A 19,545-nucleotide genomic window follows, 5' to 3' on the forward strand; every position below is an offset into this window, starting at 1 on the left:
CGCCTGAAAGATAACAGTGTTGGTGCCAGGTGAGCCTCATCAGGGAGATCATTCCACAGTCGGGGGGCCATCACCGAAAAGGCCCTCTCCCTTGTTGCCATCCTCCGAGCTTCCCTTGGAGTAGGCACTCGGAGGAGGACCTTAGATGTTGAGCGCAGTGTATGGGTAGGTTCATGTCGGGAGAGGCGTTTCGTCAGGTATTGCGGTCCCAAGCCATGTAGGGCTTTATAGGTTAAAATCAGCACCTTGAATTGGGCTCGGAAACGTATAGGCAGCCAATGCAAGCAGGCCAGAATCGGTCTTATATGCTCAAACCTCCCTGTTCCAGCTATCAATCTGGCCGCCGCATTCTGCACAACCTGCAGCTTCCGAACCGCCTTCAAAGGCTGCCCCATGTAGAGGGCATTGCAGTAATCTAATTTGGAGGTTACCAGAGTATGGACAACTGAAGCTAGGTTATCCCTGTCCAGATAGGGGGCGTAGCTGGGCCACCAACTGGAGCTGGTAGAAAGCACTCTGTGCCACTGAGGCCACCTGAACCTCAAGTGACAGAGATGGTTCTAGGAGAACCCCCAAGCTATGAACCTGCTCATTCAGGGGGAGTGCAACCCCATCCAGAACCGGTTGAACCCCCATCCGATCAGAAGAACCACCCACCAGCAGCATCTCAGTCTTGTCTGGATTGAGTTTCAGTTTATTAGCCCTCATCCAGTCCCTTGTTGCGGCCAGGCACCGGTTGCTCCAGACATTATAAAGAAGGGAAGAGAAGATGAGCAACTTGCATTTCTGTCCACTCCCCAATTTGGAAACATGTAGAGCTGCTCAAAGGCTGAATGTATAATGTACTTATACATTAAATAATGGCGCTATTACAGCACTAATTGCTTCCCATACTAAGTTTTTATTTCCTTCCTTCATAAGATCAGACCAAATGTCTCCTATGGATTGTGTTAACAAAACTTCTCTTTCCTGTTGCTTCTTTGATATTGTTATCATCTGGATGTTAAATAAAAATAATGTCTATGTATACCATCTTTGCATTGATCTATCTGTTCTTGGATATGAAGGGTTCACACAGCACTTATTGTACAACATTAGAATAAATTTAAAATTATTGCAAAAACACCTGGATAATAGATTAGAAGGAGTTAAGGCTTACATATCACCACATTAAAAAAACATTTATTTTTTTCACCTAAGGGTAAAAAGTAATATATATATTTGCACACTGGGTTAAAATCCATCCTTTGGAATAATTTACGTAACTATATATTTTAATTTTTAAGAAGGGCCTTTTCTGCAGTGGCACCCTGATTGTGGAATGAGCTCCCTAGAGAGGTTCACCTGGCACCTATGTTGTAGTCCTTTGGTGCCAGGTGAAGACCTTTTTATTTTCTCAGTATTTTATCATTTTATTATCCTAGTCTCTGATGTTTTACATCTGTATTTTAAATCTCTGCATTGCTGCTCAATTTTATTCTGGTTGTACTTTTATGTTGTAGTTTTATATTGTGGTTTTAAGCTTCCATATTTTATATTTTACACTGTATTTTATGGTTTTAATCTTTGTGAACAACCCAGAGAGCTTTGGCTATTGGGCGGTATAGAAATGAAATAAATAAAATAAGAAAATGAATTAATTAGTGGGTCGCTTTGACCACTGACATTTTAAGAATACATGACTATAAAATATTTTTTTAAAAAAGGAGGTGAATACTGCAATTTCATCTCAAGCAGCTCAAATGAATAAATTTCAAATATTATTGTGAAAATGAGATGAAATAGTCATAGGGCTTTAACCAAAGGTAAGACTTTTGTAAACCGCCCAGAGAGCTTCGGCTATGAGGCGGTATATAAATATAATAAATAAATAAATAAATAAATAAATAAATCTGCCCTTGAATTCTATGGGAACATTACCTGGAATGTCTAAAAGTAGTTTAGAAAACTAGCTTAGTTCAGAGAAGAGAAATTTGGGGGATATGAGGTTTATAACTTTATGAATAATGTAGAGATTTAAAAGTTATGAATAGTGTAGACATAGAGAAAGTTATGAATAGTGTAAACATACAGAAGTGTTTCTCCTTTTTCATGATAGTGGAATTACCAATGGAAGTACTTATTTACCAGAGGCATAATTATGGAATTAACTACCATAAGATGAGATGATGGCCACTATCTTAAGACCTGTACAGATTACAGAAGGGATAACCAAGTAGGATAACTGGGTAGGGGAGATCAGGATCATGCTCATTGGCCTTTCCTATCGTCCATATGTTGATTGGCTCTTCTTCACAGAGTGCACCATCACTAACTCTATGCAGAAGAGCCTACCGATGTGTAGAGGCTGGTCGCTGGACCAGAGAATATGATCCTGCTCATCCCCAGATGTTCTCATCTACACAGGATTATAGTTAGGTTTAAAAAGGATCTGATAAACACTTGAAGAATATTACCTACGGTAGTTAAATAAAACCTTCATGCTCACTTCTGAATACCAGAATTGGATGTGTAAGAGAAAGCAGAAGGCAATGGCCATTATCTTTAGAGCTGTGTGTGCCAGAAGGCCTCCCTGGGGCCCTTAAACTAGCTTGTTGTCCTTGGGTGCAGTGGAGGACAGTGTTCAAGAAACATTCAACTGCCAGTCTGGTCAGCTTTTGTATGTGGAATGGTAGTACACAAAATTTAGTCCTTCACCTCTGGTAGCAACATTTCTTGGGCCAGCCCTACTCCCTTCATGCCCTTTTGGTAAATTTCCCAGAAGCATATGGCTGATCATCGTTGGAAACAGAAGGCATGTCTGGATGGACTTTGCTCAGATCCAGCAAGTTAATTCTTACCCTTTATTATATAATCATGTTTTCAAAGTATCTGAGCGCTCACGTTATTTTGCATCTTTCTATGCTATTGTCGTTCATGAATCTTCCAAAATACCACTCTCCCTGCAAACAAAGCATCTGGGTATCTTTGCTCAGGGGAACATATGCAGAAGTCCCTGGCCATAGTGGTGGGGTGCTCCGTATGGGGAGCCTCCGTGATTTCACAGCAGGTACTAATTTGGGGGGCTGGAAAAGGTGCATCTTTTGTACACAACCTGCAAAGACAAATTGGTAAATTGTACTCACCTGGACTGTTGCACTGTGTTTATTTTATAATCAGATTACACCATGTAAATTGTTTAGTTTGAATTCATGGACATATTAGCTTTGTGCTTTAGATTTAACTTATGGATAAAGAAAACTTTTTAACATGATATAATATTGAAATAGCTATAGCTTTCCAACTTGTTATACTTTAGCAAGGGAATCATTAGCTTAAGGACGCAATCGTATGCATGTTCAGTCAGTAAAAGAGTCTTTCAACTCCCAGCATTATTCACCAGCATGAGCTGGTGAATGCAGGGAGTTGTCAGACTTTTTTCTGTCTAAACATGCATATGATTGCGCCCTAAAGGGCAGATTTTCCTATCAACTCTGTGTTTAAAATCTGTGAAAGTTATTCATGGATTGTAATTGCTTAGCAAACTCTGAACTTTCATTTTCTTTCAGTTTATACACTCCGCAAATTAGGAAGAATGGCATTACATTTAAAAGCTAACACTAATATAAATTAATAGAGGTGAAAGATGAACTAGGCTGCTTGAATAGGCTAGCTTTGTTTGGCTTCAACTGGCTAAATTATCATGAAGCTATTTCTCCAAACAATCTAATATAAATCAGGTGTCAGTTTTAATACATAAAAATACATTCATGCGAAGCATATTTGACTTTAGAAAAGTTTATATATAGTCAAATATACCCAAATTGTCTTAATGACATTTTGGAATTAATTTGGCCATTAGTATATTATGCAATATTTTAATCGTTCTTGAAATACAAGGAACATTTTTAACTTATTCAGTTTGCAACTTTTACTTTCTAATAGATGCTTAGATATTTAGGTGATCTTTGTCTCTAGTGATGCAGCATACATACGGGCAGGTTACAGGTGTCGAATATGCCAGATACGTCCAACAGGCATGCACTTTCAGTGCTGCTGTACGTACCTGGATCGTCTCGACCTTCCATTGTTTTCAAAGAAATGTCCGTTTAAAAAACAGCAGGGCACGAGTATGCAGGGGGCTCCAGCAGTGAAGGGGTTAAAGGGCCTAAGGACAGAACACCCCATGAAAAAAGCAGCACTGCTATAAAGCACCTTAATTTAAAAATCAGAACCACCTCAAAATTGTAGCCCACTAACATGAAATAGCAATCACTGGCATTTCACTTTAATTTTTACATTAGGTTTAAAAAGCAAGATGGTAAGCTCAAAGATATAACTACACCTACCTGAAAGGCATTCTTACATTCATAAGTTCTGCATATTTGCCCAGGACTTCCCAAGGGGCATGCAACTTCACAAAGATGATATCGCTGTTCAATAAAGATGACTGCAACAGAAAATGGGTTAAATTAATTGACTGTCGTCAATACTCCATATAGGAATAATTAAGATCAAATGTCACATATTTTGGCTGTTCCTAAATTAAAAGACATACAGATAGAGCTAAGAGCTTGTTCATACAAGAATGCAGACCATTTAATATTTTGAGACGTCACACAATAGGGCAAACAAATGAAACCTGCTTGAAATGCAATGGGTGTAGAGAAAAAGGCATAATAAAGGGCATCACCACCACAACATTAATGCTACATAAAAAGAGTGGAGAATTGCATCCCTTGCAGTTACTGTGTGAGTAACAATTCAAAATGGTATAATGATTTGTGTCCATGGAACATTTGCGTCCAATAAACAATTAAAAGCTATTTGTGTGGAGAACACTGAGTTTGCAGGGAAGATAGAGGAAATGGACTTTTACAAATTAGTGGCAATAGCCATGGTTCCATGGATAGAGCACAGGCTTTCCATGCAAAGATTCCAGGGTCAGTCCATTGCAACTTCAGTTAAAAGAATCACAGGTAGCAAGGCTAAGACAGACTCCTGATTGAAGCTGCTGTCACATTAGACTCCACTGGGGAAGAGATGGACCAATGCAATTCCTCCTTTTTATAAAGCAATGTGGCACCTGTGGGCACCTCTAAGGGTGGCCACAAAGCTCTCCACTCCCTGCCCCCTTAAAAAATATTTTTTAAATAAAAAAATTGGGAAACGTTAGGGCAATCTTCTTTCTCTTCCTCTCTATGTCACTATCTCTATCCTTCCCGCCACCTCTTTAGCTCATTGTTTGTCCCCCTCTTAGCCTCTAGTCTTGCTCTTTCTCAACCCCTTGGCCTTCCTGTTTCCCCTTCCCTCCCTCCCAACTCTATCTTTGTTATTTCTCTCCCCACCTCTTTACCTTGTTGTTTCTTCCTCTTCCAACCCTCAGCCTTGCACTTCCTCTCCTCTCTCCCCCTTTTCCTTGCTATTCCTTCCTCCCTCCCAGCCTCCAGCATACTCTGTACAGCACCATGTACATTGATGGTGCTATATAAATAAATAATAATAATAATAATAATAACTACTCCTCTCCTCTCACATCTCTTTAGAACACTCTTGACTAGCCAGATCCCCCACCACCACAGCAGCTATTATGTGACTATCCACATTTTCCACGGGATCCATTTTGTGCCTACAGCAGTTTCTCAAATTCTCACAGGTCCAAAAAAGGTTTGGGGGCCTTTGCACCTGAAGAATGCCTTTGATGTTTCAGGCTTTGGCTCTGGCCAGGAGGAGAGTGGAAATTAGTTATTGAGCACATTGCTTTATGTGTCCTCATTCATATGGAGGTTACAGGTAGGGACATGCCCTCACCATATTCTTAGGATCATGAGGGTACACAGGTAAGGAGCCAGAGTCCTTCTAGAGAGCAGCAGCCAAGCCATTTGAGCTTGGATCAGGAGGCAGGCAGTTCCACTCTGCATTAGCTATAGCTTCCAAACAGTCTTCAAGAACAGCCTCACAGAGACTGGGTTCAGACAACACTATAACCAAAGGTGGTTTAAATAGTTGATGATTGTTTATTTAACCCATCGTGCATTATCATGTTGTGTGGAGAGGTTATTTTAACCAGCAGTTGGTTGTTTGGCTGAAATAAACAATGCAAATAACCAGCGCTGTGCAGAGTTGGCTATTTGAACCACTGTTGGTTACTGTGTTGCATGGAGGGCACTGTTCATTATTTCCTTGGCCACCATTGGTTATTTCATCAGCCACAGAGTCACAAGGCAAGAGTGCTCAAAGCAACAGCTGCCACTCCAGTTCAGCCAGCAGGATAGATTTTCAGCAACAATGGCTAATGGGATATTAGCAGGAGAACTGAGGAGAGGGCCGGGGATGAGTAATTACTCAGCACAGACTAATAGTACTCCATGCTGATCCTAATCCACACCACAGGTGTTTATTATTTATTTATTATTTATTTAAAACATTTATATCCCGCCCTATATCATTAAGATCTCACGGCGGCGTACAGATGAAAGCATACAGTATAAAAACAGTAAATATACACAGCTAAAAACAAATTAAACCATAAACCAAGTTAAAACAATATATAATTTTAAAGCAGTAAAACTATTAAAACAGTTGAAATAATGTGCCTAGTGAATTCAACTATTAAAAGCTTTGTTAAAAAGCCATGTTTTCACTTGGCGCCGGAATAAAATCAGCGTTGGCGCCAGTCGGGCCTCCAAGGGGAGGGCATTCCACTATGTTGTGTGGGGTGTACCCCCTAGATAAACAACTGTTGAGTTGATTATTACCCCACCATTGACTATCATGTTGTCCAAATGCAGAGTTAATTAGTTATAAGTAACAGTTATAAGTAAGAGCCACTAACTTCTCACCATTCCACAACATGAACATTCAGCCTCAGCAGTAGATCCAACAGCTCCTCCAGACAGTAGGCCTGAGTGACCACAATGACTGAACCCATCAATAACTGAAGCCCAACTCCATTGAGTCAAAACCTACTAAGAATCGCTGCTTCAGTTTTGTTTTGTCTGGAATGAACTACATTAAACTCAATGACATTCAAATGTCTCACAGTGAAGTTTGAAAGAATTAATTCGTGCAAGGAATTAAGCCAGCTTGCTTGAGCCAAAGCAGAAGTTTGCATTTGCTCTCAGTTGCTCTCAGAAATGTAGTTGTATGCATTGCTTTGCTTCCAGTATCACAGAGATGTAGCAGATTTTGACAAATTTTAAAAAATGGAAACTACTTTGCCACTTCAAAATTATTTTATATGAGCAATGTTTGCAGATGGAAATAATTACACTTAATAAATTACATATTGCAGCATGGCTGTTTTCAAATATATGGAAGGTAAAGATGAAAACTGGCTTAGGCATTAAAAATAAATTATTCTCTCTCTCTTTATCTAGTAAATGGAAAACAAAGGAAAACAAAGTACAGGAAGCATTATTACAGCTTCAGTGAAAATAGTTATAATTTTCAAGTTATGTGATTAAAATTAGTGTGCATGTGTGTACACACAGACATCTCTCTTTCTATAGATATAACTATCTCCCTCACTAATAGTATGAGAGATCTACTTAAGTTATAGGTGGAGTCCAGCAAATCTAGTGTAATAAAAAAATATAATTTAAAGAGTTATGCATCTCATCTTATTCAATAGTGTCCTCACTGCTGCAAGTTGGACTGTCTGCCTTCTCCTGAGCTGTTTTGCTGGTTTAGGCAACAGTGCCTCCATGAGAAAGCTGTGACAGAGGGGAAGGTAATAGACTGTTTTGGGAGAATCTGTGACTTTTCTTCTGGAAGACAGCCTGCTGAATGCTCCCATAGCCCTGTGGGGTGTTATGTTTATTTACATATGGTAAAGGGGAAAAGGAATTAACAAGGTATAAAAGAACCAAAGTGAAACAATAATTAAGGCGAAAATAACAAAAGTTGTGTATACCTGTCTCAATGTACCTAAGCATGGGTCTTCAATAGGACAGGACACAAAATGTGATGCTCAAAGTCACAAGATGAAAACAAAGGACAGCAATAGCCTCAACCCCATTCAGTCTAATTAGCAAGAGTCCTGCTAAGGCCTTGAAGCCAGAATAGCACCAGATATCACATGCAGTTGGTTTAGCGACTGTGTGCACATCCATCTTCATGAAATGGAATTTTTACAGGCAGCTAGAACACCAATAAAATAAAATAAAATGGATTTCTTGATGAGATTAAGGAAAAGGTCTTGTCATGCAGTGTTGCCAGGCAATGACACTGCCAACACAGCACAGCAAGACAGGGTGCATTGGCCCAGTTGCTTGGTAATGAGTGAGTGCAATGGGACGGCCTTGTCCACTCGCAATGATATATGCAAATCTCATTACCTACAGTGCAGTGTGTGACATCATGCTGCCTGCATGGTCCCTGATTGAATGAGATCATGGACTGAAGAAAGAAGCCCTAAAAGTGCCAAATAGTAATATATCCATGCTGCATATGGTGGAAAAAAATAGCAAAATACCAATATGGTGGAAGGTTTTCAAGAAGCTTTTTTGTTCAACTTAAATGGTCACTTTTCCTGTTGAAAACTGAACCACACAATCATTTGGTTCTGCTCTAGTTAAGACTACAGTCCTCACAACAGATTTATGAACTTCAGATAGGAAAATTTCTCTGTTCCTTATAAGACTAAAACAAAGTGTACTGCATGAGATTTTATCTGTAGTCTATTTTATCATCCTTTCTCCTTGTGTAATAACAAAAAGAAAAATGTTTTGTCATATTTATATGAAACTCCCACTTAAGCAGCAGCTATCTTATCTAGTTTAAAAGACAGAAATATTCTTGGCTAGCTTGTAAGACCTGAAAAACATTCAGTCTTGAAAAACAAGTATTATCGCTGCGTACCACCATGATTTATTTAAGTCTCAGTGGGTTTTGGCGTGAGCTAGCTGCCGTTTTGAATATTCAAACCACGGTGGGTGGTTGCAGTGGCTTATCATGTTGTGTGAACCTGGCAAGGATGGCTAATGCAAGGGTTGTTTAACCCTCGCATAACCTGCTCTGGGTTATACAAGGGTTGTTTAACCAATGCATAAGTGACCTTCGCTGGGTTCACATGACACAATAAGCCATGGTGATCACCCGCTGCAGCTTGAATATTTAAAAGGGTGACCAATGCATGCCGTGTTTTAAATTTGTAATTTTGCATTGCTGCTGTTTTTATCTGGTTGAGCTTTTATATTGTATTTTATATTATGGTTTTATACTGTTGTTTTATACTTTGAATGGTTTTAATTTTTGTGAACAGCCCAGAGAGCTCCGGCTATTGGGCGGTATAGAAATGTAATTAATAAATACATGTAATAAATAAAGAAAGAAATAAACGTGTGAAACCAGTCACACTGGTCCATCTTGTCTCTTCCCAGCTTTCATTTTAGAATATCTGTCTACATCTGTCCAGATGTTTTACACAACAGCTTCCATTAGCCCCAGCCAGCATGGCCAATGGTCAGGGATGGTGGGAGTGGAAGGCTGAAATATCTTAAGAGATCTAGGTTGGAGAAGGCTGTTTTAGAGACTACAAACTGGTACAGTGGGATAGAGAGCCTAAGGCACATTGCTTCCATTCAGCTCAACAACAATGGAGCGTCCTCCCCATACTGGGCCATGTGACCCTGAAGTCTAGAAGCATCCCATTTGGTACCAGTTGGCGGCCTGAGGCTGTGGTGTGCTATGTGGAGTAAGACTGTTAATCTGTGTTGGTTCTTCATAAAAATAAATTCTACAACACCCTCACCCCCAATAGGAAGACAATAAAGGAATAAAACTATGTAAATATATGCAAAGATCTCTACATTACAACGACAGAATTTGGGTTCTTTAGTTGCAGCATTTGGAGTTGTAAATTCAGAGCCTGGAGTGCCAACAAACTGTTATGCATCCAAGTCAAAAACTTTTAAACTATTAGTTTCATGAAATTAACATCTTTGGGGCTTTGATCGTCTTGCTGGAACAGACAGTGCCTTTAAAGATATGAGGATCTGAGCAGACAACATTTTGTCGGCACTTCAAAGAATGTTCAACTTAGAAATAACGACATTGTTACTTTAGAATATGAAAAGTGCATAAAATAACAGAGCAATAATAAAGAAGAAGAAAAAGACGATGATGATGAAGAGGAGGACGGAGAAGATATAATTTGATACTGAGAACAAAAATTGCATGAAACGTTTTAGAATAGTACTAATGCCAGCAGGCTGACAAGAAGAGGCTATTCTTGTGAATGCTGCCTACAAGGGATAGATTATCCTAACTCCAATGAATATAAATCATGACTTTTATCCGGCCTTTAAACCATCCATCTTGAAAAAAAAACCCATCCCTTCCTACAGAGGAAGTGTCATTCCTTGCATTACTGCCACAGACCACACTTGACAGCCAGGGAGGACATTGGGGGGCCACATTCCTTCACGGGTAATCTAACCAGGGCTGTGATGTCAGTGGTGGGCAGGGCCAAGGCGGGGGGGGGGGGGGAAAGTCTCATTCCTTCTCTCTCTCCCTCTCCTTTCCCACCCAGCAGGCTACCAGGGAAGGGTCACATTGCTCTTGCCCAAGGGCTGTACTGATCACATGTAGAGCACCTTTAAACTTAGGCCACAGGTTACCCACCCTCAATCTACAGGCCTGCACATATTTTGCTATATTTTCATTGTAAGCCACTTTTAGTATTCCTTTCATAGGAAAGCATAATATAAATAATACATTAAAACTAGATACATGTCTGCACATCTGTTTTCTCCCCAAAAACTAAATTCTTTAAAGGATTTGCCATATTTGTGAGTGTGCAAGCTGTGGCTTAATTTCATGTATGTTGTGTAGTGCATTTTGATTTTTTTATGTATAGTTTTTAAATTCAGCTTTTTATGTATGTTTTTAACGTATGTGAGAGAAAACAATGGCCCATACTCTGCAATGCATAGATTATTATTATTATTATTATTATTATTATTATTATTATTATTTATTTATTTATATAGCACCATCAATGTACATGGTGCTGTACAGAGTAAAACAGTAAATAGCAAGGCCCTGCCGCATAGGCTTACAATCTTATAGATAATATATCAATGCCATTCATCTGCTGCTATTCCAGATGTACAGAAGTCTGCAAATAATCTAGTAAATAGTACAACACACAGATTTCCAAGACATTCTCCAATTTCTGTTTAAAAATTGGGCTTCTATCCCTCATTGCAGTAAGGACAAATCAAAAGGGTGGAGAATACAAAAAGGTGACTGATAACTTCAGTGTTCAGGGCTGAGCTCCTTAAAGTCTCAGATGATGCATTTGCTGATGCATTTGATTGATTACAAGCCAAGCACCTCATCAACCAAAAGTATGCTGATTGGCTTGCAGCCCTACCCAAAAGCAAGTTAATTGCAGGTTCTTCTAAAGTATAACAACTAAGGATCCCAATCCACAGAAGCCATCATGCAGCATGAGTGAGAAATGGGCATATTCTCATTCACCAAAGAGATAGATGGGCAAGGTCAGCTTTGAGAGCAACTGCCATCAGTTCCAGGGGCAGTGATGGAAGGGGATTCATCTCAGCCACAACCACAATGGATAGGAATGTCAGAGTTGGACATGACAACCATCTATCTGGAATGTGAACACACACAAGGATCTGGTTCATCATGGATATATGCATTTCTGGTGATGGTGATTTTTTAATTATTATTGTGTCATAATCACTTTGCCTGCATGAGTGCAATAACCACTCTCTTGGACTAGGAGAGTAACTTCTGTATCTTTACACGGTAGGGCAGAATAATTTATCTAAATCAGAGATGTATCTTTTAAATGTTTAGGACAAAGGTTCTTGGAGGCAACCATATTATGTTGTCTTATAGCTGTCTCTATCTTTGTGTTCAAAATCTTAATTCATGAAGGAAGAATATAATTTAGAGGGTGCTGAAGTATACAGGAATATAATTAGTGTAATAGATTCATGCCTCTGGAAGTGGATGTTAAATCGTTACTAGTGCTTCAGGGATCTGTCGACACTGATGTAATTAGGTAAAGTATGTTCCCAGCAGGCGCATGTTGAACCACAAAAGCTATGGCTAGCACTGGAATGGTTTTCAGAGGCAGAAAGGTTTTAGTCTCACATCCTCTAGACACATAGAATATTTCTATGTGTGTATAATGTGAATCCTGCTTCCACCCATCCACCAAACAGCAACTCCCTGTATAACAATTTTTTCAAAAGCAGCTGTCCAAATGGAGCAGGAATCTGCTACTAGAATGAAAAAAAATTATTAAGACTCACTGTGTATATGTTATGTGGCTCTCTATGCTGTGCCCAAGTTGCAGTAAATATAAGGGGTTTTAAAAAAGTAATATAGAATTGTACAATAAGGCATACTCAGAATTGTTATAGCACAAATGAGTGGATCTGTTTTGGGGAACAGAACAATATGAGTACACACTTTTTGGATACGCAAGATGCAGGGGGTGTCTCACTCTGATCGTGGGAAAAAGTAGGGATCTGAATTCAGATTTCTTTGTCACAAGATCTTGATTTTTGCTGCAAAGAAATCCAGATCTGTTTGGGACAAGTAGCCCAACAGAAGCTGTGCAGAGAGTTAATTATCTCCATTATCATTATTCTACATTCACTGGTCACAGGTAACAGAACAATAAAGTCTGTAGCAAAAAAGAAGTTATACCACTTAATTCCCCTGGAAAGGAGACAATGACATTCCTCAATAGCAAAGAATCTCAGTGGATTCAAGGCTCAATTAGATAAACTTATAAAAGATAAACATGCAACTTGTTTCTAATAGCTGGCCAGCTGATACAGGGACAGTTTATTATCCCTCATGTAACAAGCATACAATGGGTCTGTTCAGCAACATGCTGACCCAAGGTTAGTCTGCTATGGTTACTGAGTGTGTTTAACCTGTGGTTATGTAGCCACCATGGTTAGGAATGGCTCACACAACATGCTAAGGCATGGTTCACACTACATGCTAATCCATCATGTTTCGCTCAAAATGCTTAACCACCATGGCTTAGTGTGTCATCTAAACAGGGCCAGTATTTATTTTACACACATTTAATCTTTAACACAATCGTCACATCCTGCATTTTTTTGCATTTTATTTCCCCTTGACTACATTGTCTACAACCCCTCTCCACAAACCCGTGCATCTATACATCTGCCATATACATCTGCCAATCTCTTCTCATATTGGCAGACAGCCTGGGGTTATAGGTGTAATCTTGAACTCCTTGTCTTGAGAGCTCTTCTGCAATGCACCTGCTGTGGATGGGGTAAGTTGTTTGTTGGGGGGAAAAGGAAGGAGAAGGACTTTTTGCCTCCTCTAAGAGCTTTATCACACCAGCATTATACTGTGTAATCACTGCAAATTGCATGCAAAGGACTCCGAAGTTTTCCAGCTTATTATCTGCTTTTATTGTGAAGGACTCCCATGCATCCTGCTTTAATTGCGCTTCTTAACCAAAAGAAGTGCAATATTTTGCTACTAGTTTTTGAGCGTATCATTTGTTGTTTTCCGAGCAGCCACTGGGACGCAGGAGCAGGATTTGAAGAAAAATTAAACAAATGTTTACATCTGCGTAAGTTTTAACGATAGACATCAAAATTGGCACAGTAATAGATATTAAGGAGAGCTTTAAGCATACCAAATTTGAATCGGATTGGGTCATCCGTTGATTTTTTATGATTTTTTTACATCCCCCCCAAACCCATTTCCTGGTATGCAAAGGATCTAGCCGCCCGGTAGCAACAACAACAACAGCAACAGCTTAGCGCTGCAGGGGATAATTCGAGGGAAACAGGTACGTGGGATAAAGCTCTAAAAATCACCTTCCTTTTTCCACTGGCTTTTTACTTGCCAGCCATGACAGAACTTGCTTATCTGCTGCCCCAGAGGAAGTAGCCTAATAAGGCAATTTATCTATGCCCTGAATCTAAAGGATGTTTTATTTTGAGAAGCCACAGGATTAGTGTTCTCAATTCAGTAATATTTCATGTTATTAATATTATTTGCTTTTAATCACATTTTGTTTTATTCTTCTATCACATGTATTAATTCTGGTGGTTAACATCTTTGAAAAAAGCTGTGGATTTATGGAAGAGATAATTCAAGCCATTAGGATGGTGATGTCAGACACAAGGAGAATGTTATTTATAAATAGAGGCAGGCATGTTAAATTAATAAAGATTATAGCTGCTGCCTAACTTCCTTAATATGCACTATGCTGCAAAAAAATCTTCACAGAAAAGACAAAATATTGAAAGCTATTTTGCCTACCTGCTATTATAAAGGATTTTTTAAAAAGGTCTTCAGTATTTCCATAATACAGTTACAGTGGCCCTGAAGAAAGTCCCTCCTCTGATGCCCTTCTTGGCTGCAATGGAGGGATTTCCCCCTAAAGCAAATACTAACTTCAGAAGGGGAGGAAAGAAGCAGGTGACAAAAGGGCTAAATTCCCTCTCCACACTTGCTCTGTTCTTTACTTATCAGCCTCCTCCCAGCTGCTGTCACTTGCAATTAAAAACCCTGTACATTAGATGCAAAGGCTCATTTAATGTGACATAATAATGTTTATATTATTCAGAGAGTTAACTAAGACTAGTGGCTCTACTCATAACAAGAGTACCAAAAGTAAGCAAATTGTTACAATCATGATTATTACTTTTTCTATGCAGCCACAGAATAGAAATAAAAAGGGTCTCAAATTCATAAGACCCTGTCTTATGCGAAGGGGCCGCACCTCAGGCCCAGCAGGCTTGATGGGTTGGTCTAGCAGGCAAGATTCAGCCCACAGCTCAGAGGTTCCTCATCCCTTCCCTAAACCATGTCACTGACCCATTGGGCCTACATCACATTAATTAACACATTAACGTGTTAATTAACACATTAATTAACCCATGGTGGTTTATAAGCTACACACAAATAAGCTGCACAGTGTAGTTTCTCTCTCCCCTCCCCTCCTCCTTCCCCTGTAGTCCTCCTGCCTGACTGGGCAGGAATCCCAGCTTCCTTTGTAGATTTTCAAGCCTTTGCATGGTCTCCTTTCTCAACCCAGGTGCAACAAAAAACATGGAGGGATCTAACTCCTTCAAAGTTTGCAGGAACTGGACAAAATGTTATTATGGGAGCCACCACATGCACTACTAGACAAATGCAGGGCTTTGCATTTTCATGGAAAAGTGAGGATTTATCCATACATTAAACCATTTGGGAACTGCACAGGAGAGAAACTTATTTGGAGTCAGAGGCACAGCTGAATATGGTAGGAAAACAAGTTTGCTCAGAGACCGCCTGAGAGGAACAGAACGGCAGAGGTGATTTTGGTTGCTCTTACCAAGCAACTCTGGCCCAACAGTTGACACACTAACCCACCATTGGTAAAATAACGCTTTCTGCAGACTGTGGGTTCCCAGGGTGGCTTATTTGGTGGAAATATGCTCACAAACATGCTAAGGCATCACCGGTTAAATAAACCATCGTGGGTTATTCAATCCATTGTGGGTTAATGTGCTGTCCGAACCCAGTGATTGTAGTAATAAAAAAGCATGTTCCAGGCAAAATTAAGCACTGGGACTTCAAAATGCATTTCTTTGCTGAATCATACTATAGATTGTGCGTGGAAGCAAAAACATATAACAGAAGTAAGGTCAAAAGGCTACATTTTAGAAGTGATCATTGAGATATTTGTGTGTTCAGATCCAATACATGTATGCCTTTGGTGCCTAAATTCACAATCTTTGTTTCTCATGACAGTCGAAACAAATACTGTTGCACAATGCTTGGAAACTAAATCGGTGTCCCTCTCAATGTCAGTGTAACTGAAGATGCCTCTGCAATCCACTCACAAAGCCATTGTGGAGTGGTGCAGTCTATGAAAAAGACATGTGTCATTGAACTCTCTTCTTTTTGCGTATCCTTATTGAAATAAGGATTTCATTAATTCCCATAAGAGGCATTTTACATTTACTGAGTTAACTGATTTGCATTTCAGACTAGGAGAAACCTTTACTTGGGGGTTATTGATCTTTGGATGACTTCTGGAGGTTAAGCCCTCATGGATTTCCTGCCACTTGTCAAGGAGAGAATCTTAAAGGTAGAATGTGCAGCAATATAATTAAAGCACAAGTATCTGGAAGTACTTTTGCACCTCGTACACAAGTCTGGATTGATAGCTTCACCTTTGGCAGCTCTCTCTTATGTACCACAGAATTTGCAAGAAAAATGTATATTAATAGGATAGAGAAAGGGCAGACTTAGCAACTAGCTGTAATTTGGTCTTGTATTCAGACAACTGTATGATCATAAGGATAAATGGGACTTAATCCAGCGAAACTCAACCCTTAATCATGTAGATCAGTGTTGGTGATGTGCTGTCATGGGGCTGCTTTTGAAAACTTTTCAGAAAGTTCAGGTCAGACAAAACTAGGACTGACTAAAAGGAACACATTTTGCCAGTTCATAAACAGCTAAAGTGGCTGCAGGTTTGTTTCCAGGAGCAATTCTAAGTGCTATAAAGTCTCAAACAGCTTCAGACCTTGCTACCTAAAGGATCTCCCTTCTTCCACATGAGCTTACCTGGACCCTCTGTTCTTCATCCAAGACCTTCTTCTGGATCCTCCTGTTACCTAAGGTTGCAGGGGGGCAGGTGACCAGAGGTAGGGGCTATTCTAGTTATTGCACCCTGTCTATGGAATGGTTCACCAGGGAAGCTCACCTGATGCCCTGTTGTCCTTTAGGCTCCAGGAAAATACTGCTTTATTAGTCAAGAAATTCTAACTGTCCTATGGTATAGCAATACTAGATTTTATTGGTTTCGTGGTTGCTGTGCTTTTATCTTTGTTTTTATGCTGTAATTTTGTGTTTATGGTGTAATTTATTGCAGGGGATTAGACTAAAGGATCCCTTCCAACCCTACGATTCTATTATATGATTCTAATGTTATTCTTGGTTTATACTGGAGAGTGGCCTAGAAATCATCTAGATAAATACATTTCACTTTGTTTATTGATACGGAACAGGCCTATAGCCTGATCCTAAGGCAGTCTGTGGGTAACACGTAGCTGGGGAAAATGGTGAGATCATTGCATTAGCATCCCTCATCTTTCATGAGCAACAGCCAATGAAGCAGAACATGGGCAGGGGCAATTTCTTTCAGCTACATGTTATACTGGTTATACATCTTCCCACAATATTAAAACATGAATAGTAGTTTGAGCCTGCAGCACTAGCTAGTAAATGTTTAAGTCGGCATGAAATGCACTGACTGTTACACTGGGGCTATGTCATAAACCATAACATTATGCCAGTGCTAAAAGCAGAAATGCCCCTATTCATTTGGCAGAAATCTGGGTCTCACTCACTACAACATTGCTTGCTTGACAAGCTGAGAAAAAGGGAGACGCTCAACTCTCTTTCTACTGTACAGCCTCACATCCCTGTGCTTTTCACAACTAGGCTGACCTAAGTCTTCTACAGAGAAAGTCAGACTAGATACACACATAATATATGCTGTAATTATGAGGGGTCACTTGCTCCCATATGAACTTGCCTGGCCTTAAATGCTGCATTAGAGGCTCTGGTCTAGCTGCTGCTACTGCCTTCAGAGTGAGGCAGGTGGCAAAAGACATTATCTTCTTGATGGTGATGAGATGACCCCGCTGTACTTTCCCCAAAGACAATCACCTAGTGCCTACTTTGGCTACAAATCAGCCTTCATTTCAATGGGCCTACTCTAAGTAGGACTTATGTTGGATTTTACCCCTTACAAGTTTTTTGCAATAGGTGAAAACAGTTTTATTCTCCCAAGCTTTTAATGGATGATTAATTTCATTATGCTGTTTCTCTTCTTTTTTAATACTTGATTTATTTATTATGTTTTATTTACCTTGTTAGCATACATTGAAAACTGGGATGGAATCCCTTTAAATTCATGCAATGTTCATCAGTGTTTTATTATTCGACAACATCAAGACAAACTAGAATACCTCTGTGAAATAATATTGAATGTGTTTAATAAAATAAAATGAAGCCAATTCATTCTCCCCCACATTTCTGGGGCAGGGTTTTATATTTAATCTAGGACCTAAGAACACAGAGAGAGCCCTGCTGATCAGACCAAAGGCCCATGTAGTCCAGCATTCTGTTGTCCAATGGTCCTAGCACCACTGGAGACAGTTCCTGCTTCTGATATAATTAACAATTTTTTATTTTTGATCGTAATGTTTTTCACTATATGTTGCTCATATACATCTTCTTTTGCATTCCTTATGTAAAAAGAAATGGCATAAAAAAGGCAAATAGAAGAAATTTCTTTAGTGGTGGGATGATGCTTTTTTGGGCACGCAGCATCTTATATTGGCCTATTGAAGTGGGGGGTGGGTGCATGTACAATGCACACAAGCATGCCCCAAATCACTGGTAATTTGCATGCATTCTTCCCCTGGAGGTTTTATGAGCACTAACAAAGAATGCTCATAAACCCATATTTCCATGGTGAGCTGTTAAGTGTTTGTCCTTCCTATTGGGACACAAACTTTCTCCTGCTTGGAGTGTGAGCCCAACTCCAATATGAAACAAGGAGGGGATATGCCTATCAAATTTGGATGGGTATCTACCAATTTAAAATATCTAAACTTGTAGGGTGAAATCATTGTTCTTTTGAAGTCAATGCCAAATGCTCCATTATCTAAAGTGGAGGAATTGAGCAAGCTGCATGTTATTAAACAAATCCGAAAAAAACATAAACATTAAGGCTTAGCATGTTTCTTACCATCTGCCTCATTTCTCTATGTGTGTGGTTAATTGTGGTTAATGTGAGCAAGAAACTACTAACTAGAACCAAAGTCAGTGATATGAGAATTATATAAGGAAAGTCACACAAGAAATGCTAACCAAATGTGTTGGTGACTCAATGTTTATTCCTTCTCAGTGACCCATTTCAAATTTGCTGAGTTTACAAGATGTCTTTTCTATCTGCCAGCTTTGCAAACACAACTTAGAGTCTGAAAGTCAAGTTGTTCTTAACAAAATATAATTTCAACATATGGCTAGCACATCAATAATACTGTCACGGACGTATGAGCTGCAATGAAATGGTACACTTTCCTCCAACATGACTGCCCGTTAGCTACCGAGCCACATACAAGGTTATGTTGTTATCCTACAAAGGCGTAAACAAATTGGGACCAGGATACCTAGTAGACTGCCTTCTCCTATGTACACCCAAACAACAACTATGATTCTCAGAGGAGGCCCTACTGGCCATTTCGAGATGAACAATATGCCACCATGAAGAACCTTGGTGGCGGGCCTTCTCTGTGGCAGCACCCACCTTCTAGAGGACCTTCCCTTGTGTGGTTCAGGAAACGGCAAACAGAATATTTTTTAAATGTCTCCTGAAGATATACCTTTTTACACAGGCTTTCCCTGGTCTTTAATGTAGCTGGTTTTATATTGCCTTTTAAACTTTTAATGTTTTAAATTTATACTTGTATTTTATGGTTTTTAATTGTGCACTGCCCAGAGAGCTTTGGCTGATGGGCA

The 19,545-nt window shown here is 39.5% G+C and overlaps 1 protein-coding gene across 4 annotated transcripts in view; it reads right to left on the reverse strand.

The window, feature by feature from the left end:
• ANO4 (anoctamin 4) overlaps positions 1-19,545 on the reverse strand; it is a 110,177-nt gene that overhangs the window by 54,406 nt on the left and 36,226 nt on the right. For 2 of the 4 annotated variants that reach the window (XM_063133727.1, XM_063133725.1), the window contains 2 exons: positions 4,329-4,429; positions 4,046-4,147 (listed from right to left, as the gene is read on the reverse strand). In XM_063133727.1, coding sequence (XP_062989797.1) covers positions 4,046-4,147; positions 4,329-4,429 — 203 coding nt within the window. Of the gene's footprint in view, positions 1-4,045; positions 4,148-4,328; positions 4,430-19,545 lie in introns of those variants that run through there. The other 2 variants (XM_063133726.1, XM_063133729.1) reach the window with 2 other exon arrangements.

This window comes from Elgaria multicarinata, chromosome 9 (genome assembly GCF_023053635.1).
Source record: "Elgaria multicarinata webbii isolate HBS135686 ecotype San Diego chromosome 9, rElgMul1.1.pri, whole genome shotgun sequence".
NCBI lineage: Eukaryota > Metazoa > Chordata > Lepidosauria > Squamata > Anguidae > Elgaria > Elgaria multicarinata.